The following is a 22901-nucleotide window of genomic DNA, read 5'->3' on the forward strand; positions in this document are numbered from 1 at the left end:
CCCACCCCCAGGCAAGAGGACACGTAAAGTGAAGGGCCGCCGTGAGAGGACTGAGACGGCTGCCCCCAAGGAGCCAACAACGGCCACTTCACCTGCCACAACAGCCAGGGGAGGCAAGGGCCCGAGAGCCCCATCTAAGGAGCGAAAGGGCAGCAGGGCGGAGAGGTCATCCATCAGGAGCGCGGAGCTGGAGGGCCCCGCAAGCCCCATCCCGCCTGCAAGGGACGACAGCAAAGGGCCCAGGACTCCGTCCCCGAAGGGGCCTGCCACTGCACATTCGGAGGGCGAGTGATCAGGGTGTCCAGCCCAGGTCTGGCTCCCTAGACTTCCTGGAAGAGGACCGCTGAAGAGGGCACCGCCGTGCAGAAGAGCACCGCTGAAGAGGGCCCCGCCGTGCAGAAGAGCACCGCTGAACAGGGCCCCGCCGTGAAGACAGGCACCGCTGAAGAGGGCCCCGCCGTGCAGAAGAGCACCGCTGAACAGGGCCCCGCCGTGAAGCCAGGCACCGCTGAACAGGGCCCCGCCGTGCAGAAGAGCACCGCTAAAGAGGGCCCCGCCGTGAAGACAGGCACCGCTGAACAGGGCCCCGCCGTGCAGAAGAGCACCGCTGAAGAGGGCCCCGCCGTGAAGACAGGCACCGCTGAACAGGGCCCCGCCGTGCAGAAGAGCACCGCTGAACAGGGCCCCGCCGTGCAGAAGAGCACCGCTGAACAGGGCCCCGCCGTGCAGAAGAGCACCGCTGAACAGGGCCCCGCCGTGCAGAAGAGCACCGCTGAACAGGGCCCCGCCGTGCAGAAGAGCACCGCTGAACAGGGCCCCGCCGTGCAGAAGAGCACCGCTGAACAGGGCCCCGCCATGAAGACAGGCACCGCTGAACAGGGCCCCGCCGTGCAGAAGAGCACCGCTGAACAGGGCCCCGCCGTGAAGACAGGCACTGCTGAACAGGGACCCGCAGTGCAGAAGAGCACCGCTGAAGAGGGCCCCGCCGTGCAGAAGAGCACCGCTGAACAGGGCCCCACGTGAAGACAGGCACCGCTGAACAGGGCCCCGCCGTGAAGACAGGCACCGCTGAAGAGGGCCCCGCCGTGCAGAAGAGCACCGCTGAAGAGGGCCCCGCCGTGCAGAAGAGCACCGCTGAACAGGGCCCCGCCGTGAAGACAGGCACCGCTGAACAGGGCCCCGCCGTGAAGACAGGCACCGCTGAAGAGGGCCCCGCCGTGCAGAAGAGCACCGCTGAAGAGGGCCCCGCCGTGCAGAAGAGCACCGCTGAACAGGGCCCTTCCTGTCAAGCACCGCTCCGCTGGGCCCCTCCTGTCAAGCACCGCTCCGCTGGGCCCCGCCGTCTCAAGCACCGCTCCGCTGGGCCCCTCCTGTCAAGCACCGCTCCGCTGGGCCCCGCTGTCTCAAGCACCGCTCCGCTGGGCCCTTCCTGTCAAGCACTCCCCAGGATATGGCAGTGGGCATGGTGGCCCCTTCGTGGGTCTTGCGTCGTGGACTCATGTGGCTGAGGTGCCCCCCCTTCCCTTCCCCCTGAGGTGCCTGTAGTTTTGTCATCAGATGCCCCTGCAGTGTTCTCTCCAAAGGACTCAGGTCTCGTGTGTGGGCTTTGCCCTTGTGTTGCTACACTTTGGCCCACGGACAAATCGTTACTACGTAAAATGTGCAGGACTGATTTCTGCAGTTGTCCACTGCTGTGTATATTGACTTTATAAATGTAAATATTCTGGCTAGTTGACCAATACTTATCGGAGGCTATTTTGGACATAAATATTTATTGACAATTTTGAAATGTCATTGCATTTTTTACGGGGGTTTGGTTGGTGTCACTGTGACTTGTTGCTCTGCATTGGTGTGTACATATTGGGGGGGGGGGTTGCATATGTGTGTGCCCGTAACCTTTCGTCCTCCCCCCTCCTGTGTGTCGTAGGTGCTGTACTCACCGTTGACGTCTGCGCCGGAGTTCGTACTCGTGGTAGATGAGCAGGTAGACGAGAGCAGGTATGATGTTCAATTCGGGTTCCATGCTGTCCTCCGTACTCGTGGAGTGCGTAGAGGTGAGCGTTTTCACATTCGTAGTCTGTTTCCGCCGTGTTTTTATCGGCGGGGCTCCCGCCCCGGAAAAGGTGGCGGATTGGTGGGTCATGATAGTGTGGGCGGTACATTGTCTGCCGCCTGGCTGTTGGCGGTGACCGCCGCGCTGTTTGTCGGTCCCGCCGTGGCGGTCGGAGTGTTAAAGTGGCGGGCTGTGTTGGCGGTTCCCGCCAGGGTCAGAATTCCATTTTTTGGACCGCCGGCCTGTTGGCGGTTTGGCCGCCGCTTTATCACCGACCGCCAGGGTTAGAATCACCCCCATAATTCTGTAAAATAACCAATATTTTTGATGACTTTCCTCAGAGTATGTTTGCATTTTTTTGTCTGTGTGTGTAAAAATAACTACTGAAATCCAACTGATATCTCACAATACCCAACTGAAAGCACCTGTACCCAACTATTTATGAGAAAATGCATTTGTTAGGTGGGTGTAACACCCTCCACCCCAGGACAAAAGCATCAGGAATTCAATAAAATCGACACCAAGCATTGGGAAGAGGACAGGTAAGTATCAGTAGAGAGGGAATTAGGTAATCTAAATGAATACAAATGAAAAGAAGGGAAAGGTAACACCAGAGAGTACTGGGGGACCCTCCACCCCTCAAGATCAGTAAATGAATGACATGCATAAAAAAAAAGAAAGTGACAAATTAGGAAAGAAACGAGGACACAGGGTAAACAGGAAATGGGTAAGATAAGTGGAGGGAGAGAGGGTGCCCCTCCCATTCAGGGAATAACACAGGTGGAAATAACACTTTAACAAAGTAGGTCGTGCTTAGATTTACGTAATTAGAAGAAAATTCCGTAAATGAAGCAACAATGCCATTCAGTTTTATAAACACGAAACTAATGTTGGATGACACAAAATTAGTGATCTCATTAATGTTAAAAAATAAACCAAGCATTTGCAAGCAATGGGTCTCGAGTTTGCTCGAGTTGGAGCTAACTGGATTTTTGTTGCCACTTAAATTGAAAATGAAAAGTAAAACAGTTGACATGAGCGGGAAGAAGTGACAGAAAAGGAAAAAGAAGTTCACTTGTAGTCAAACGTATCGGCAATCGAGCAATTATTACTGTAATAGGGTCGATGGCCAAGGCAGTAACACAGTTGCCCCAAGGAGGGACAAAGGTAAAGCATTTACTAATGATGATAAAGGATTTTTGAAAGGCAAGCCCATGAACGAGTGATAGTGATGGGCGCGCGGCGGGCGTGGTTAAAAGCCTACATATAGATTACAACACGTCAGAGCGTTTGCGCACGCAACCTAAAAATGAGTCCCCGCATATTTATTGCTCCTTGATTATTCGCTTGAGATTCATCTGAGGGTAAGTTTAGGAGCCATCCAGTGAAAAGAAATACTGTGCGTCATTAACAATCACTCACAATCAAGCATTCTAGAATGTTGCTTTGTTTGAGGAAGTCTGCTTGGGTTTTTGGAGTTCTTGCAACATCATTCCCCGCATGGCCCCTTCAATACACCTGGAAAAAATCGTAAGGAACCCCTACGAAACCCTATAGAAGTTGACTTAATCCTGCTTTTTGTACTGCAGTTCACCTTGTACCCTGCAGCAGCACCTGGTTCAATGACTGAGCAACCGTGATCTGCAGAGCAGCAGATCAGCTAGGCTTATGATGTCTGGAGAGTGCCTTGTATTTATCTGAGATTTATCTAGTAGCTCAGCAACCACAGCCAAGAGGAATAAAGACCCCCAGGGCTAAAAAGAACCATCTTGGGTCCTCAGAGAAGGTCTACCTAAATGGACACGTAAGTGTACTACTAAGAGTAGAAGAACTGCTGTAAACTTGAGTAGGAGCACATAGCTCTCAAAGCAAAAGGGCAATGCTTTGTGGCTTTGGAGAAGGCAGGACCACGGTCAGCTTCTTGGTCTGTGGACCCTGAACAGAGTTCAAATTGCCTAAACCCACAGTAGAAGAGTTTAAACTCACTGCAGGTAACCAGGTGTTGGAGTTGTAGAAGGCTGCTGCACCTACAAGAGCTGCTGGCTCCGTCAAACCCAAGCTGTGCAATGGTCAGGAGTAGCCCCTTGCTGTGGAGGGACCTCATGTGGATGCAGAAGGTGCACTGGGGAGGTGAGGCAGCTGAATGCTTAATTGTTGCATGGAAATATGGACAGCTTTCTAGAAACCCCTGGAACCTCACACTGGTGCCAGACCGAGGCTTGCACACAATACCAACTGAACACAGGTTGCAATTACCTACCTGTGGTATCATTAGTAGGGTGCTTTGCAGTCAAGAAAGTGTTATAATATCTGCAGCCTCTATTCCACTCACCTCGAGTAGAATTGTTGAAGGCCGCGTCTGACTTGCCACCTGAGTGATAAATCAGACAATGTTTTTCCTTGTACCTTTTCTGTCTTTTTCTTTCTTGCTCAGTCTCAAGTCTGATGATGGGAAATAAGTCCTGGTACCCAACAACGAGTGCCCGTGCCCACCCCCTTGAAGCCACCGTGCAAAGTGAGCACTGTCCTTTACTCCCCTCAGCATGTGCGCGCATTGACTTAAGTATCCTCACCTATAACGGACACTGCTGATTATCCAACTAAAATACCCAAAGATCAGACTCTGGTCTGTGATGGAATCATCAAGAGCATGGCGTGACATTACCAGAACTCCAACCACAACGCAGGAACATACTAATCCAAGACCATGCGCTATAAAAATCAAAGATGTATTCATGTCACCAAATCTGCAATTATTGATCAACGTAAGATTGACAAATGCAGTATTTACCTTCGATGGTCCCACACGCTCCATCAAGGCCTCTCCCACTTCTTGCTCGTTACCGTAGGCAAATGCGCAGTCAATATGGCGATACCCGACTTCCAAAGCATAGAGCACTGCAGCCTTCACCTGCAACGCATAGAGAAGGCGGTCAATTGTATAATATTACCTTGTGTTGCAGGTAGGCGGTCTTCAGACAGTGCATCTTGGTTTTATATTTTGTTTAAATGGACGTTTCTTGTGCCAAATTACATTTTAAGTTCATCAATAATGGATTACTTGATAATGAATTAAACTCTCACAGGACACATCTGCTGTAATCTGTGGGTCATGAGTTTAAATCCCAAGAAAGCCAACTCAGCCATCTGTCTTTCAGAGGTTGGTATGCACTGAGCACCATTAAATTAGGTTATAGTAACATCTGTCAATTACAACACTTATAAGCAGATGCACAGTTCAGAAAGATATATAAATAAGTTATTATTGCAGGGCAATTTATGGTACATCACTTGTTGTCAATCTGGATGCTCTTCTAAGGTTATATCTATAATAATCTCACCAATGGATATACTCCTAGAGGGTCTCCTTATGACCTGGTTGCCTGGAAGACTCTTAGCAATGGAAGAGAGATGAGAACCGCGTGGAGATGAGAGGCATGCAAGGGTATGATACATTAGGGGAACAGGCATGAAGGTAGGAATCACAGGGCGAAAAGGATTTTGAGGTGATGAGATATATGGATGAGATGCGTACCTTCAATTAACAATGTCACAGCCATGCGGGGATCATGGAGACATGAGAATTTAGGATGCATGAGGGGACAAAGGAATGAGGTTTGAGATATTTGGGAGAATGAGTGTTCTGATAAGAATAGACACAATCTGTAATTTCCACCCTGCTGCATGTCAACTTGTTTAGAATCTGGGCCCTACCACCCGTGCCTTGCAACCAGGCTGTGCCCCCCAGGACCTGAGCCCGCCACACGCAAATCTGCTCCAGCTCTCCAGTCACCTACCCACGACTCATATAACTACTCGTCGGGAATCAGATTACAGCCCACATTTGCTGCCTTCTCTTACTGGCACTGGTGACCTGCAGAGCGCTCCACAGTCAAGTTATCACCGGCTGGGTTAAGTGGTAGACATCCCCAGGTCAGGTCCACACCCTGGGGCTCAGCTTTCCTGTAACCACTGCCCCTGTGTCTCACCCAGAGTTCTGACAATTTCTGATGCAGTCAGCTCTCATGCCTGCCACTGATCACTTCATCCATTGTCCTTGCAATCCCTCCATGCATCTGACAATCTCTGGGAGGGAGTGATCCTGTATTTATCTCTGACCGTGACAACCTGGTTCCCTCCAACCACCATGTCTAAGTTTATGAACAATCCTTGCAACCAACATCCAGTGGCAGACAGCCCATGCAAGGTCTCGCCACCCTATTCCATTCATCAGCACCAATTCTGGACGACCAGGAATGTTCCTTGAGATATTGGCGAATTTCATACCAGTCTCCAGAGGACCATCTTCTGAGCGATTCTTGAAACGATGGTCATCTGACCACTCTGCTTATCTACAAACAAGCAACTGTCTCTGTGAATTACTGCCAGGTTTCAAACCGCATAGGAGTGACAAAACTACATTAATGAATATTAAAGAGTGGCTCACCATCAGGAGACAGATCTCACATGTAACTTTTTCCCCCCTATCCACAGCATACGTCACAGTAAAACTTCATACTCACCACTCTCAATCGATCTTTGGAATTCGCCGGACAGCTCTTCCGTGGTTTATGCCAATGACCATACTGACCGTGTGGAACAAGGGCATCTTTCTCTCCAGCACCACTCGGCTCTTCCACTCCAAAACCACTGGAGTGACGTGCAGTGTGTGCCAAGGATCTTCCCTATCTATGGCTTTTTTAAATGTCTTCTTGGATCTTCTAGCAGCGTGCATAAGCGACTACACTTCTTTTACACCTTACAGTGGCTTTGTGGGTTTCGGCCGCTGCTCCTAACTCCCCATCGACTTGCCCGTCTCTTTGCAGTGCTCCTCTCACACTATCCTAGCACAATTTGTATTCCCTTAAGTAGCTCTCCACCGAAATAAAAACAATCTACAGATAAGATTGTGGAGCCAGTTGGACAAAGTGTGGAAGGCACCATGGGTGGTGGGAGGAGGGGATGGGGGGTTAGATAGGATGGAAGGAGGGCCATGAGGGACAAGAGTCATGAGGACAGAGAGACATGAGAGTGATGCACAAGGAAAGCCCCAATGGAGAAGGTACTTGAGAGGACAAGAGAGAGAAAGCCACATACTGGGACAACAAACATTCAGGTGAAGAGAGAGGAGAAGAAATGAGTGTGACATAGACATTAGGAAGATACACGAAGGATACGACCTGAAGGCAAGTGACATAAGGTAGAAAGACATGAGATCAAAACAGGAGTGACAGAGTAGAGAGATGAGAAGGACAAGAGACCTAGAAGTGGAAGAGAATTAGGGGAAACCCAGACTTAAGAGAAAGATACTGGAGAAGAAAAATAGACGAGGAAGATACATTTGGGAAAAATACCTTAAGGACTGAGACATAAGTGAGAAGAGATGTGAGGATGTAAGGGGAATTACTAAAGTATAAGCCCAATAATCTTAGACTGGCCTGGGACCCCGAGAAAATGCCGCAGCTTAGGTTAGAGGGGTAGAAACATGAGAGGGGAGACATAAGGAACAAGATACAATTGCATAAAGATATGAAGAAAAGAGACTTGGGCAAACAGCTGTGAGAGAGAAACCACACAGTACATGCTTACTCACAAAACATTTCATGTTACTGTTACTCATGTCATACTTGCAGTGTGTTAGATCACTTTTTTACAGTATGCACCATACTTTTTCTGTTGGATGTTCAATTGATAATGTGTGGGGAGTAGCTATTTGTATAGGTAAAATTGGGAATAATACTAGCAATTCACCCTTTGGCCAAACTCTAAGCCAGGGTGTAGGAATCATCTATCCACAGTAACATGCATTCTGGCCTGTAAAGAAAAAACCAGCTGGTCTGGCTTATTACAGTGAACATCTTGTGTGTACTAAGCATTAAAGTGTGGTTTGTATCTGCAAAGTGGCTGAGTGATTGTTGCAGTGGGTGGTGCTTTGGGATGTGCCAGGGGAGTAAGTGCTGTGCTTTCGAGGGAACACTTGGGGGTGGGGGGGAGGACTCTAATGTGCTCAGAGCGATCATGTGGTAGTATGGGGGTAGTAATGCCTTCATGTGAGAATGACAGTATGGTGTTACAGTGGGTGTTGTAATGGTGCTACTAGTTGACAACGTAGGACTCTGGTGTGGGAGTGTAGCACTGTGGGTTGTATTGTATTGTGTAAATTAGTAGTGCAGTGGTGTCCGGGAGATACTGCTGCAGAGTGGAGTGGTAATGTGGTCTTAAGGGTGGTAGTACAGTTATGGGAAGTGGTACTGTGAGACAGCAAAATGGTCAATTGTGTGGTAACATGGGGTGAGGGTTGTTCTGTGGTGTTTTGGTAGCAGTGCAGTGGTAGTGGATGTTTGCACCAAGGCGGTACTATCCTGGTGCTGGAAGTGAGGGAGCAATGCTAGCTGGTGGTGCAACGGTGCAGGAGGGTTGCTGTAGAATGGGATGGTAGTGCAGTGCTGAAGTGTTAGACCAGTTTTCGGGTGGTAGTGTGGTGGTGTGAGGTGACGGATTGGCACTGCAGTGGTGTTGAGTGGTATTAGTGAGGTGATGTTTGGTAGGAAGTCCAAGGAAGCTGATAGGGCAGTAATTTTAGTGGTGGTAGTGTGCTAGAGTGGTAGTTGTGTGGGATGGCAGTGCTGGTGGAAACCCTGCGTTGGTGGGTTGGTAGTGTGGTGTTGAGAGTAGCATTTATACATGGAATGCTGAAGTCCATGGTCCACAGTGTGGATGGTGGTGCAGTTCTTGGGTAGGTTGCCTGGTTGCTGAAGTCCATGGCCCACAGCGTGGATGGTGGTGCAGTTCTTGGGTAGGTTGCATGACTGAGTTGCGTGGTTGCTGAAATCCATGGTCCACAGCGTGCATGGTGGTGCAGTTCTTGAGGAGCTTGCATGATTGAGTTGGGTGTGGCAGTGCATAGCTGTTGGATAGCAGTATCGTGCTTTGAGGTGGGAATAACAGGGCTGACAGTGCAGGTGATGTAGTGGTGATTGAGCTGTGTTGTAGTGCAGTGCTGAGAGTACATAATGACTGTTATCTTCCTCGAGTACACTGTCCATCTTTAGGTCAGGCATGTGAAATACTGTAACTCCAGCTAGCGGATCACGGCCAGTACCTGCGCCTGACCTCTACATGGCTGCTGCCATTGAGAGGGACGTCTGTTGATGACACACCTGGTGCAAAATCCAGTGCCAGCAGAGACCTATTATGCATCCAAGGACAAGCTCCAAATGGACCTCCAAAGACAACTAAACTTATTGACTTTAGGAAAAAGACTCTTAAGATCTATATAATAGTTTTCAGCTTCGTATCCTTTTTTACACTCAGTCTTCTCTTGTGTGTATTGAAAGAAGATAAAGGGGGTCATTTTGACCCCGGCGGTCAGTGTTAATGTGGCAGTAGTACCACCAACAGGCTGGCGGTACATACCGCCACATTATGACATTGGCGACCCGCCAATGTACCACACCGACCGCCATGGCTGTAGCAGCAGGCGGGCTCGAGATAATAATCTCCAACCCTGCGGCCGTACTGTCCAGCCGGCGGCATTATGACCCTGCCTACCACCATGGTTTTCGTGGCGTTCGTAACACCACGAAAACCATGGCAGTAGGCCCTACCAGTGACAGGGTATTCCTTCCCTGTCACTGGTAGGAGGTGCACCCCCCAACACTCCCCATACTACCTTCATCCACCGCCCCTCCATCCACTCTCCCCCTTCCAATCCCACCATACACACACACTCGCAGGCAAACACCACGCATTCACACACTCACTCACACAGGCATACACGCATTCAAACATGCATGCATCCATTCATTCACGCACACATCCGCACACACATCCAAACTTACATGCAGATACTCATTCACATTTGCATTCTTACACGCAGTCTCACACATGCTACACACACGCAATCAACACTACACACTCATGCGCATGCACACAGACACTCACACATTCATGCACACACCCCCACACACACATACACAGACTACACCCCCAGCCCTTTCGGAAACCCGACTTACCTGAATCCAGGGGGTCTTCCGGCAGGGGACGGGATGCTGCTACCGCCAGCAGCGCCCACCAGCAGAACACCGCCAGGCCGTGTTATTTCTCATAATACGGCTAGCGGCGGTCTACTGGCGTGGCGCTGCCGGTGGTAGCAGCGCCACCTTAACACCGTCCGCCAGCATGACCACAGCCGGATTTCCACCATCCTTGTTGTGGAAATCCGATGTGGAAATCCGGCTGTGGTCATATTATGGTGGACGGATGTTAGCAGTGGCGATGGTCTTTTGGCGGCCGTCGCCGCAGCGGTCGGCGTTTTTTACCGCCAATGACATAATGCGGGCCAAAATGTTCAGCACATGGCCACGACGTTGCTTGGTTGTGGAGTATCGTAAAACACATTCACACTGTCACAGCCTTCATGAGATCGTATACAGCAATGTATGGCGACTTGGCCTGTGAAGTTTGTCCTATAAACAAATGTTTACCCTCTGAAGCGTGGTGTCTACAGGTGCCCTTTTTGGTCCAATCACGCACATTCATATGTTCCCTTACGAATAGCCTGGCCCACCCGGCAGCGCTGAGCTCCACAGGCATCCATCCATATACAGACCGAGGATGTATACACTCAGTGTTAGCTTAGCAGGGGTTTAGTCACTCCTACCTGTCCCACTGGGCTCTGCCAGGTACCAAGTCCAACCACAGGCATCTTGTGGCCCGTGGATAATGTTACTGTTCTTGCAGCCATTGTTTTGTGTGGGGCTGGTCCTCAGAGAGATGCTTCAAATGTTCTTGGCCTGGAAAGAGAGAGAGAGAGAGACCGCCTGTTGAGTCATTCTATGCCATGCACCCCTTCAGCAGTTTCCCCAATACTCAGCCAAGCTGGAGATAGCTAACAAGCATTAGCAGAGACAATGGGCCTCATTCTGACCCTGGCGGTCTATGACCACCAGGGTGGAGGCCGGCTGAAGCACCGCTAACAGGCTAGCGGTGCTTCATTTTGTATTCCGACCGCGTCGCCCAGCCGGGTCTGGCGGGTTTCCGCCGGATTTCCCCCGGCTGGGGGAATCCTCCATGGCGGCGCTGCTTGCAGCGCCGCCATGGGGATTCCGACCCCCTTCCCGCCAGCCTGTTTCTGGCGGTTTTCACCGCCAGAAACAGGATGGCGGGAACGGGTGTCGTGGGGCCCCGCGGGGCCCCATAAAGATTTTCACTGTCTGCTTACCAGACAGTGAAAATCGCGACGGGTGCAACTGCACCCGTCGCACCCCTGCAACTCCGCCGGCTCCATTCGGAGCCGGCTTCCTTGTTGCAGGGCCTTTCCCGCTGGGCCGGCGGGCGCTCTTTTGGCGGTCGCCCGACGGCCCAGCGGGAAAGCCAGAATGGCATCCACGGTCTTCTGACCGCGGAGCGGCCATTTGGCGGTTCCCGCCACCCTCAATATGTCTAAGAGGCAGAACTATTGGCTTTGCCAATGATTTTTTGTATTGCCGTAAATTAAAATGAAAAAAAAGGGGGTGAAAGTGTCCTTTCGGGCAAACAAAGGAAACAAGCTGCTTGGTAGCATTTTGCAACTGCCAGACACTTGTAATAAATAAATAAATAAATAAAATAATGATGATTAAATAAAAAAAATTATATTGAGGACGTAGAGCGGTCGACAGAGAGGAGTAAATGTACGGCACTGACAGTGGCGCGGATGCTGAGGTGGGGAAAAAGTGGCAGCTGGAGGTAGGACTGGAGCATCAGGAAGAGGAAGTGCTTGGCACTGGGATGTGAGGAGGAAGAAGAGGGGCAGAGAGCAAGAAAAGAGAAGGGAAATAAAAAAAAAAAGTAAGGCCCGCAAGTCGGCAGTGGAATAATGCAACTCATCCCCTCGGAACACCGGGAGGCCGAAATGTCCCTGACAGGACAAGCAGAAGAAGAGGTAGGAAGTTCATTGGCTCTAGAGCTGAGATCTCAGACAGACAGCAAAGCTACCCAATCATGAGCAAGGGGCTAACCCAAAGCCCAGTCTAAGGAAATGTCAGTTATGTTTTGGAAACAGCAGCTCTGCCGAGCCCTAAAAAGGAAAAGCAATAGGTTTGGCCTTTAGTAAGCTGTCTTGTTTTTGGCAGGCATAGGTCACGAATATAAAAGGAAAAAATAAAACATTTAGGCCCTGATTTCAGAAAAGTTACGCTGCACCCAGCGCAGTGCCACTTTTCTTGCGCCCCTTAACACCCCCCCACCGCCACCATGTGTGCGCCATATCTAAGATACGGCACGCCATGCCGGTAGTTAGGGGAACTAGCGTCAACATTTTTGACGCTAGTTCTGAGCTTTGCAGGATTATCGTCAAAAATATTGACGTAATCCTACAAAGCTCATTGAGGCCCATTTAAAACAATGGCATGCCTCCTTTCAACCCTACTCTGAGCAGGCGTTAAACGTGCCTAAATAAATAACGCAAATAAATCTTTTATATTTCTTAGGCCCATTTTTTCAGACCCCCTAACGGGGGAACACCCCCCTTTGCATACATTATGCCTGGCACAGGCATAATGTAGGGCAAAGGGTTACACTTTGTAAATTTGGCCTCATTGGACCAACCACATTAGCATAAAAAAAATTACGCAAATGTGGCGCAAGGAGGCACTAGGGGCTCCTAAATCTGCCCCATAACCACTTAAAAGTAGTGGCCATAGGTTTGCAATAAGAACATTTTATTAAAAAATTGTAACCATCACATATAATTGTAGCAAAACAGTCTGGGTGCTTCCTGGCATGTAGGTGTACTTGGAACAGGCATAGAACCCCTATTAGTTTTAAAGCATAGCGCAGAAACCATGATTCATAGTAACACAAAGGTCACTATTGGCTTTCAATTACTGTAACCTCAAAACATCATTTTGACTGACTACAAAAAAAACAAGCATAAATAATGAAAAGACAAACACATTAGCAAAGTTAAGAATTGACCCACCCGTCCTGTCATTGAAGTTCACTACATTTTATGTGGATGTGCCCATGTGATCAGGCCAAATGGTGTCTCTCATAGTTCAAGAGCGCCAGTGACTGAAGTGGGAGGGCCCATGGTCACGCACTGTATGCCGTAATGGTTGGAAGCAAATTGTGAATGACATTTAAAGAGGCCAATAGATAAAGCTGGCTGGCTGACGGATACTAACTAACTAACTAACTAACTATATATATATATATATATATATATATATATATATATATATATATATATATATATATATATGTAGATAGATAGATTTTTCTCTTTCCTGAGAATGCCTGCCCCAGTCCACAATCCATTCGCAGGGCAGATCCAGGAGACAGCACAAGCCGGTACAAGCTATTTTTCTTTTTTAAGGAATTTATTTTCATTTATTATAATTACCTCAATGCAATGTGCTACAAACAAACTGGTCTACGCGTTTCGGCAAAAGGCGTTACACTGGGCCAGCTAACTGAAAAAAATATATATATATATATATATATATATATATATATATATATATATATATATATATATATATATATAAATACAGCATTTTTTTATTTATGAATTTAGTTTATTATTGATTTGGTTTATTCTATGAGGCTGTCCAGGCTGAAGATCTGTCTCTAGGCCCAGCCAAAAAATACTATTCACAGAAAGAGGCACTGGTTTTGGGCTCTTACATCATAACAGAGGAAGACCCCACGCCCCCCAGGTTTAGCGTGCCACCGTCAAGGCTCACGTTTCCTGTTATTTCTACACAATGGAAATAAACCAAACTCGGCATGTCAGGCGCCACAGGTTAAACAAATTACCCCTAGACTTGGCTCTGTTGTTTATTTTACTTCTTAATTTACTGCAGACCTCTTTTTTGCCTGGACTGAGTATGTCATAAGTAAAACCTCTTAATGAAAATAAGCATCACATCTAGAGGTACGATGCCCGTGGCCTAATGCCTGTCAATCATGTGGTCTGTTTCGATGCCAGGGGCGTAGCTTGGTCAGTAAGAGGGGGGTGTTACCTTCAGATTTACCAACAGACTGGCACATAGTGTTAAAATACATTACACAACAAGCAGGGCACACCAGAGGGGCTTAAGGGGCGGCAGAAACCGAGAGGAATGTGGAGTGGTGGGGGTACTAAGTAAGAAAAAAACATTATTTTGTGAAGTAATCAACATTTCAGAACTTTTTCCAAACAAAGAGAGGGACTGAGTGTGTGTCTTTTTCTCTGTATGTGTTAAACTCCCAGGTGAAATCCGACAGACACCTCACCACACCAGACTGAAAGCACCTGCACCCAACTATCTATCACAAAATACAATTATTGGGGGAGGAGGTTTAACACCCCAAACACCACTCCCCCCGGGGCTAGGCCTTTGTCAATACTTCCAGGTAGATGTTTAATGGGCAAGGTACGAGCACAGCCACTTTCTGCTTAATTAATATTCAAGCTGACTTCAGGTAGCCCCTTCCATCTCCAGGGGGGTGGGAGCGTAGTGGTCACCATCACATTATGTTTAGGGGGGCTGAATTCCTTGAACCCCACTAGAAGGCGTTGCCACGACTCTGGGTGTTCTCCACATTTTGTATGTCTGCAGCCTCCTTCTCCCATAATGCACCACGCCTGTCCCTGCTGCTGCACTTACAAATGTTTAAACCTCTCCCACTGGCAGGATTTCTGTATTCATGAGTGTGCTGTGCTCCTGTAAATTGCTTTCTTAATGCGTCTAGGTAGATCGGAGATGCTTTTGCACTGAAAGTGACCAACACCATCTGTGCTTTATAAACACGTGTACTGTAGACAGCTAGCTGCTGTTGCTGGTAGACAGCAGCAATGCACACTCCTCAACTAAACTCTGTCAGCATTTTGATAAACTACAACATTGTCACTAACCCAAGAAGCACTAACTCCGCCAAAGAACCATTCTTAACTTGTATAGTACATTAACTAGTGCAGCAAATCATTCCAGGGTAAACCCAGCCGTTGACCCGTTCCCTGCACACCTCTAACCACATTTAACCTCAATGACCTTGTGATACATCAAACACAACTTTGTATTGCGAGTCAGCATCAAATGATGTTTCAATGTCCAAATCATTTGTCTCCCACACAAACCTACTGAGATAGTCTCCTTAGAGTTGGCTTCACCTAAACATCTCAAGAACCAAAGTCCTGCTGCTGGGGCCTGGACCCAACACCACACAGTCATTCAGTAACTCGCCTCTATGAGCACAACACCAACTCCACCCCAAAAGGTCAAATCAGAGTCTTTCTGATCAACAGTCTTAAAGCATGCAACCAATCACTGCAGATCACACAGAATCATAGCTCCGATGTTCCTACCACCAACCTCCCCATCCTCTGGGTGGTGCTCATCAGCATGGACTTCGACAGCACCACCTTTCTCAAGAACCCCACCAAAACAACAACCAAAGCTACAGTGAGTCCAAAAGCATGCACCAGCCCCATCCTACAAGACATTTCAAATTATGTGGAACATTGTTTTGCAATTTTATTTTAATCCATCTGCAAGAGTGATAAATGTATATACGGTGAATACAAATGAAAATTATTTTCATTGCCTTAATTGGTGATTATCCTAAATTTCTAGCAAAGACTCTGCCTTCTTGGACGTGTATTGGGTTCTTCTGCTATTCATGGATCATACATTCCCTGTGCTGTTTGCCCTCCACTGACTGTGATGAAGCAAATGGTTGACTTCCAGATACTCTGTATTGCACAAAAGACACTGAGCGCCCTCTGCCTCTCCAGAATAAAGGTACATAATGGTACAAAATGAACTGACAAAATGACTAAGGGGGTCATTAAGGGTTTGGCAGACGGAAAAGGCTGCCCACCAAACTGCTGCGGTCAGGTTGCTGCCAGTGCGGCAGCCTTCCAGGGGGTCCCATTAGGAGTTCCTGCTGGGTCAGCGGGAGGAAATGGTGTTTCCGCCCACTGACCCAGCAGGGAATAGTCCACAACATTGACACCAGCTCATAATTGATGTGGCAGCAATGTTGCTGTGAGTAGGGTGCAACAGCACCCGTCACACTTTTCACTGTCTGCAATGCAGACAGTGAAAATCGCGACTGGGCTGTCCATGTGGGGCCCTGCACTGTCCATGCCAACTGCATGGGCAGTGCAGGGGCCCGCATGGGGCCCACTGCACCCTGTCTCTGCCAGCTTTTACATGCCGGTGCCGCGGCCCTGGCGGTCTGAAGACCGACAGGATCGTAATTAGGGCCTAAGAGTGGCTACCCAACATAGACTATTTACAATCCCAGAGGAGACCAAACATTTAGGAAATAGAACCCTACAATTCCAAGGCTTTCTCTTACGGAACTCTCTTCCAACTCTTGGCCAAGGCACAGACCTGAGGAGGTCATATTTTGTTCATCCACAACCTATCTGCCTCCTGTCTAGTGGATGCTCACCATCACCAGTTATTATGGTACCCTTTCAGACTACTGACTTCTATGTAAGAAATGGGATAAAACCTCACATCTTTGGTGCACCTGGTTCTGGATGACTATCGACTTTTGCGAGAAGCGGATCTTAAGAAGATCTGGTATATTTACGAGGGAAAAAATTATCCTGAGATACATTTAAGGGCTGATAAATGCTAACAACACTATTGAAGTGAAGTATTTATCACTGTAGGTAGAATCTAACTTAAATGCTAAGATTAGAAGGAACTTCCTGTTGTCCTGTTTCAGGGCATATGAGGATGACCTTGTTAACTCAATGCCAACCCCCTGCTGCATTAAAAAAACATAGGAATTCACAAAAAACAAAGATTAAAGGAGAGTTCTAGTTAGAAATTAGCATTTAATAAACCTTATAAATTCACTAAGAAAACCACCAAAGGTTACAGATACGTTATAGTTAGGATTGGAATTTACACACACAAACCCATTGAAGTTCAGCTGTTAGAGTTATTTCAAATAACAATAACTTGCGCACCAAGGTAACTATAACTTGTGCCCTCACCATGCACTGCTAACTACCCCGCATATTACATCAGTAATAGCATCTTCTATGACATAATTGATAATGTACTTGCAACATTTGCAGTAAAAGTATTGATCTACAAACTGTGCATGGCGGGGTCACGAGTTATAGCTACCGTGGGGCGCGAGTTATAGTTACTTGAAATAACTTTAACAGCAGAATTTTCATGGTTTTGTGCTTGTAAATTCTGATCCTGACTATAACGTCCCTGTAATGTTGAATGGCAGCGGGCAGAGAAAGAGATGAAAACTCCGCTCCCAGCTAGCAGGAGCAGCTTTACAGCTCCCACTTGCTTTGAGCGGACCTAGTGTTTGCTCTCACTTTGCAGGAGCTGTCACAGCTCCTACCAAGCACAAGAAAACTGCTGTCTTCCAAGGTGGTGGTCCCCAGGGCCATTAATGGCTCCTGGAGGGGGGTCCGCACAGCCCCCCTCATTTAATTTGCATGGGCCGGTCCCAGGGAAGTGGTGGTCCCTGAGGCCTATATGGCCCTGAGGGTGGGAGGGGGGGGACGTGGCCCCCTCCCAGTTTTAATTATATGTTTAGTCCTGGGGAGATGGTGGTCCCTGGGGCTGGGGGGTCCGCGCAGTGAATGCTTGTAAGGAAATGCCTCCTTGGCATGGTTGCCCCCTGACTTTTTGCCTTTGCTGATGCTATGTTTACAATTGAAAGTGTGCTGAGGCCTGCTAACCAGGCCCCAGCACCAGTGTTCTTTCCCTAACCTGTACTTTTGTATCCACAATTGGCAGACCCTGGCATCCAGATAAGTCCCTTGTAACTGGTACTTCTAGTACCAAGGGCCCTGATGCCAAGGAAGGTCTCTAAGGGCTGCAGCATGTCTTATGCCACCCTGGAGACCTCTCACTCAGCACAGACACACTGCTTACCAGCTTGTGTGTGCTAGTGAGGACAAAACGAGTAAGTCGACATGGCACTCCCCTCAGGGTGCCATGCCAGCCTCTCACTGCCTATGCAGTATAGGTAAGACACCCCTCTAGCAGGCCTTACAGCCCTAAGGCAGGGTGCACTATACCATAGGTGAGGGTACCAGTGCATGAGCATGGTACCCCTACAGTGTCTAAACAAAACCTTAGACATTGTAAGTGCAGGGTAGCCATAAGAGTATATGGTCTGGGAGTCTGTCAAACACGAACTCCACAGCACCATAATGGCTACACTGAAAACTGGGAAGTTTGGTATCAAACTTCTCAGCACAATAAATGCACACTGATGCCAGTGTACATTTTATTGTAAAATACACCACAGAGGGCACCTTAGAGGTGCCCCCTGAAACTTAACCGACTATCTGTGTAGGCTGACTAGTTTTAGCAGCCTGCCACAAACCGAGACATGTTGCTGGCCCCATGGGGAGAGTGCCTTTGTCACTCGAAGGCCAGTAACAAAGCCTGCACTGGGTGGAGATGCTAACACCTCTCCCAGGCAGGAATTGTCACACCTGGCGGTGAGCCTCAAAGGCTCACCTCCTTTGTGCCAACCCAGCAGGACACTCCAGCTAGTGGAGTTGCCCGCCCCCTCCGGCCAGGCCCCACTTTTGGCGGCAAGGCCGGAGAAAATAATGAGAATAACAAGGAGGAGTCACTGGCCAGTCAGGACAGCCCCTAAGGTGTCCTGAGCTGAGGTGACTCTAACTTTTAGAAATCCTCCATCTTGCAGATGGAGGATTCCCCCAATAGGGTTAGGATTGTGACCCCCTCCCCTTGGGAGGAGGCACAAAGAGGGTGTACCCACCCTCAGGGCTAGTAGCCATTGGCTACTAACCCCCCAGACCTAAACACGCCCTTAAATTTAGTATTTAAGGGCTACCCTGAACCCTAGAAAATTAGATTCCTGCAACTACAAGAAGAAGGACTGCCTAGCTGAAAACCCCTGCAGAGGAAGACCAGAAGACGACAACTGCCTTGGCTCCAGAAACTCACCGGCCTGTCTCCTGCCTTCCAAAGATCCTGCTCCAGCGACGCCTTCCGAAGGGACCAGCGACCTCGACCCCTCTGAGGACTGCCCCTGCTTCGAAAAGACAAGAAACTCCCGAGGACAGCGGACCTGCTCCAAGAAAAGCTGCAACTTTGTTTCCAGCAGCTTTAAAGAACCCTGCAAGCCCCCCGCAAGAAGCGTGAGACTTGCAACACTGCACCCGGCGACCCCGACTCGGCTGGTGGCGATCCGACACCTCAGGAGGGACCCCAGGACTACTCTAAGACTGTGAGTACAAAAACCTGTCCCCCCTGAGCCCCCACAGCGCCGCCTGCAGAGGGAATCCCGAGGCTTCCCCTGACCGCGACTCTTTGAATCCTAAAGTCCCGACACCTGGGAGAGACCCTGCACCCGCAGCCCCCAGGACCTGAAGGACCGGACTTTCACTGGAGAAGTGACCCCCAGGAGTCCCTCTCCCTTGCCCAAGTGGAGGTTTCCCCGAGGAATCCCCCCCTTGCCTGCCTGCAGCGCTGAAGAGATCCCGAGATCTCTCATAGACTAACATCGCGAACCCGACGCCTGTTCCTACACTGCACCCGGCCGCCCCCGCGCTGCTGAGGGTGAAATTTCTGTGTGGACTTGTGTCCCCCCCGGTGCCCTACAAAACCCCCCTGGTCTGCCCTCCGAAGACGCGGGTACTTACCTGCAAGCAGACCGGAACCGGGGCACCCCCTTCTCTCCATTCTAGCCTATGTGTTTTGGGCACCACTTTGAACTCTGCACCTGACCGGCCCTGAGCTGCTGGTGTGGTGACTTTGGGGTTGCTCTGAACCCCCAACGGTGGGCTACCTTGGACCAAGAACTAAGCCCTGTAAGTGTCTTACTTACCTGGTTAACCTAACAAATACTTACCTCCCCTAGGAACTGTGAAAATTGCACTGTGTCCACTTTTAAAACAGCTATTTGTGAATAACTTGAAAAGTATACATGCAATTTTTATGATTTAAAGTTCCTAAAGTACTTACCTGCAATACCTTTCGAATGAGATATTACATGTAGAATTTGAACCTGTGGTTCTTAAAATAAACTAAGAAAAGATATTTTTCTATATAAAAACCTATTGGCTGGATTTGTCTCTGAGTGTGTGTACCTCATTTATTGTCTATGTGTATGTGCAACAAATGCTTAACACTACTCCTTGGATAAGCCTACTGCTCGACCACACTACCACAAAATAGAGCATTAGTATTATCTATTTTTACCACTATTTTACCTCTAAGGGGAACCCTTGGACTCTGTGCATGCTATTCCTTACTTTGAAATAGCACATACAGAGCCAACTTCCTACATTGGTGGATCAGCGGTGGGGTACAAGACTTTGCATTTGCTGGACTACTCAGCCAATACCTGATCACACGACAAATTCCAAAATTGTCATTAGAAATTGATTTTTGCAATTTGAAAAGTTTTCTAAATTCTTAAAAGTCCTGCTAGGGCCTTATGTGTTAAGTCCCTGTTTAGCATTTCTTTTAGAGTTTAAAAGTTTGTAAAAGTTTGAATTAGATTCTAGAACCAGTTTTAGTTTCTTAAAAAGTATTCCAACTTTTAGAAGCATAATGTCTAGCACAGATGTGAATGTGGTGGAACTCGACACCACACCTTACCTCCATCTACAGATGAGAGAGCTAAGGTCACTCTGTAAACTAAAGAAAATAGCAATGGGCCCCAAACCTACCAAAGTACAGCTCCAGGAGCTTTTGGCAGAGTTTGAAAAGGCCAACCCCTCTGAGGATGGCAACTCAGAGGATGAAGATAGTGACTTGGAGGGAAATTCCCCCCCTCCAGTCCTACTTAGGGAGAGCAGGGCTTCTCAAGCCCTGACTCCACAAATAATAGTCAGAGATGCTGGTTCCCTCACAGGAGGGACCAACAACTCTGAAATCACTGAGGATAACTCCAGTGAAGAGGACATCCAGTTAGCCAGGATGGCCAAAAGATTGGCTTTGGAAAGACAGATCCTAGCCATAGAGAGGGAAAGACAGGAGATGGGCCTAGGACCCATCAATGGTGGCAGCAACATAAATAGGGTCAGAGATTCTCCTGACATGTTGAAAATCCCTAAAGGGATTGTAACTAAATATGAAGATGGTGATGACATCACCAAATGGTTCACAGCTTTTGAGAGGGCTTGTGTAACCAGAAAAGTGAACAGATCTCACTGGGGTGCTCTCCTTTGGGAAATGTTCACAGGAAAGTGTAGGGATAGACTCCTCACACTCTCTGGACAAGATGCAGAATCTTATGACCTCATGAAGGGTACCCTGATTGAGGGCTTTGGATTCTCCACTGAGGAGTACAGGATTAGGTTCAGGGGGGCTCAAAAATCCTCGAGCCAGACCTGGGTTGACTTTGTTGACTACTCAGTGAAAACACTAGATGGTTGGATTCAAGGCAGTGGTGTAAGTAATTATGATGGGCTGTACAATTTATTTGTGAAAGAACACCTGTTAAGTAATTGTTTCAATGATAAACTGCATCAGCATCTGGTAGACCTAGGACCAATTTCTCCCCAAGAATTGGGAAAGAAGGCGGACCATTGGGTCAAGACAAGGGTGTCCAAGACTTCAACAGGGGGTGACCAAAAGAAAGGGGTCACAAAGACTCCCCAGCAGAAGGGTGATGAGACAACCAAAACTAAAAATAGTAAAGAGTCTTCTACAGGCCCCCAAAAACCTGCACAGGAGGGTGGGCCCAGAGCCTCTTCACAAAACAATGGGTACAAGGGTAAAAACTTTGATCCCAAAAAGGCCTGGTGTCATAGCTGTAAACAGCATGGACACCAAACTGGAGACAAGGCCTGTCCCAAGAAAGGTTCCACTCCAAACTCCCATCCAGGTAACACTGGTATGGCTAGTCTCCAAGTGGGATCAACAGTGTGCCCAGAGCAAATCAGGGTCCACACTGAAGCTACTCTAGTTTCTGAGGGTGGGGTGGATTTAGCCACACTAGCTGTCTGGCCGCCTAACATGCAAAAATACAGACAGCAACTCTTAATTAATGGGACTAGAATAGAGGGCCTGAGGGATACAGGTGCCAGTGTCACCATGGTGACAGAGAAACTGGTTTCCCCTGGCCAATACCTGACTGGAAAAACTTACACAGTCACCAACGCTGACAATCAGAGAAAAGTACATCCCATGGCAATGGTTACTTTAGAATGGGGAGGGGTCAATGGCCTGAAACAGGTGGTGGTCTCCTCAAATATCCCAGTGGACTGTCTGCTTGGAAATGACCTGGAGTCCTCAGCATGGGCTGAGGTAGAGCTAAAAACCCATGCAGCCATGCTGGGTATCCCTGAACTGGTGTGTGTGAAAACGAGAGCACAGTGCAAGGCACAGGGTGAAAAAGTAGAGCTGGAGTCTGGAAAAATGGCCCAGCCTACCAAGAGAACAGGAAAGTCAGTTGGGAAACCAACTGCAACACAGCAAAAGAAAGGGAACCTCTCTTCTCAGGAAGAAGTTCTGCCCTCTGAGGGAACTGAGCCTTTGGAACTTGAACCTTATCAGGTTGAGCTCTTAGGCCCAGGGGGACCCTCAAGGGAAGAGCTGTGTAAGGGACAAGAAACCTGTCCCTCTCTTGAAGGCCTTAGGCAGCAAGCTGCTGAAGAGTCCAAAGGCAAGAAAAATGGAACACATAGGGTCTATTGGGAAGATGGGCTCCTGTACACTGAGGCCAGAGACCCCAAACCTGGTGCCACTAGGAGAGTGGTAGTGCCTCAGCTGTTCAGAGAGTTCATCCTAACATTGGCCCATGACATTCCCCTTGCTGGACATTTGGGACAAACCAAGACGTGGGAGAGGTTAGTCAACCACTTCTACTGGCCCAATATGTCCAGCATGGTTAAGGAGTTTTG

The 22901-nt window shown here is 48.5% G+C and overlaps 1 protein-coding gene across 3 annotated transcripts in view; it reads right to left on the reverse strand.

Annotated features, from left to right (window-relative positions):
- The window catches only part of LOC138265190 (aldo-keto reductase family 1 member A1-A-like), a 148438-nt gene that overhangs the window by 113247 nt on the left and 12290 nt on the right, over positions 1–22901 (reverse strand). Inside the window, exons 1-3 of one of the 3 annotated variants that reach the window (XM_069212854.1) lie at positions 13440–13458; positions 10716–10848; positions 4845–4964 (exon numbers count right to left, since the gene is read on the reverse strand). In XM_069212854.1, coding sequence (XP_069068955.1) covers positions 4845–4964; positions 10716–10799 — 204 coding nt within the window. In that variant the 5' untranslated portion in view covers positions 10800–10848; positions 13440–13458. Of the gene's footprint in view, positions 1–4844; positions 4965–10715; positions 10849–13439; positions 13459–22901 lie in introns of those variants that run through there. The other 2 variants (XM_069212768.1, XM_069212923.1) reach the window with 2 other exon arrangements.

Source organism: Pleurodeles waltl, chromosome 1_1, assembly GCF_031143425.1.
Source record: "Pleurodeles waltl isolate 20211129_DDA chromosome 1_1, aPleWal1.hap1.20221129, whole genome shotgun sequence".
Lineage (NCBI taxonomy): Eukaryota > Metazoa > Chordata > Amphibia > Caudata > Salamandridae > Pleurodeles > Pleurodeles waltl.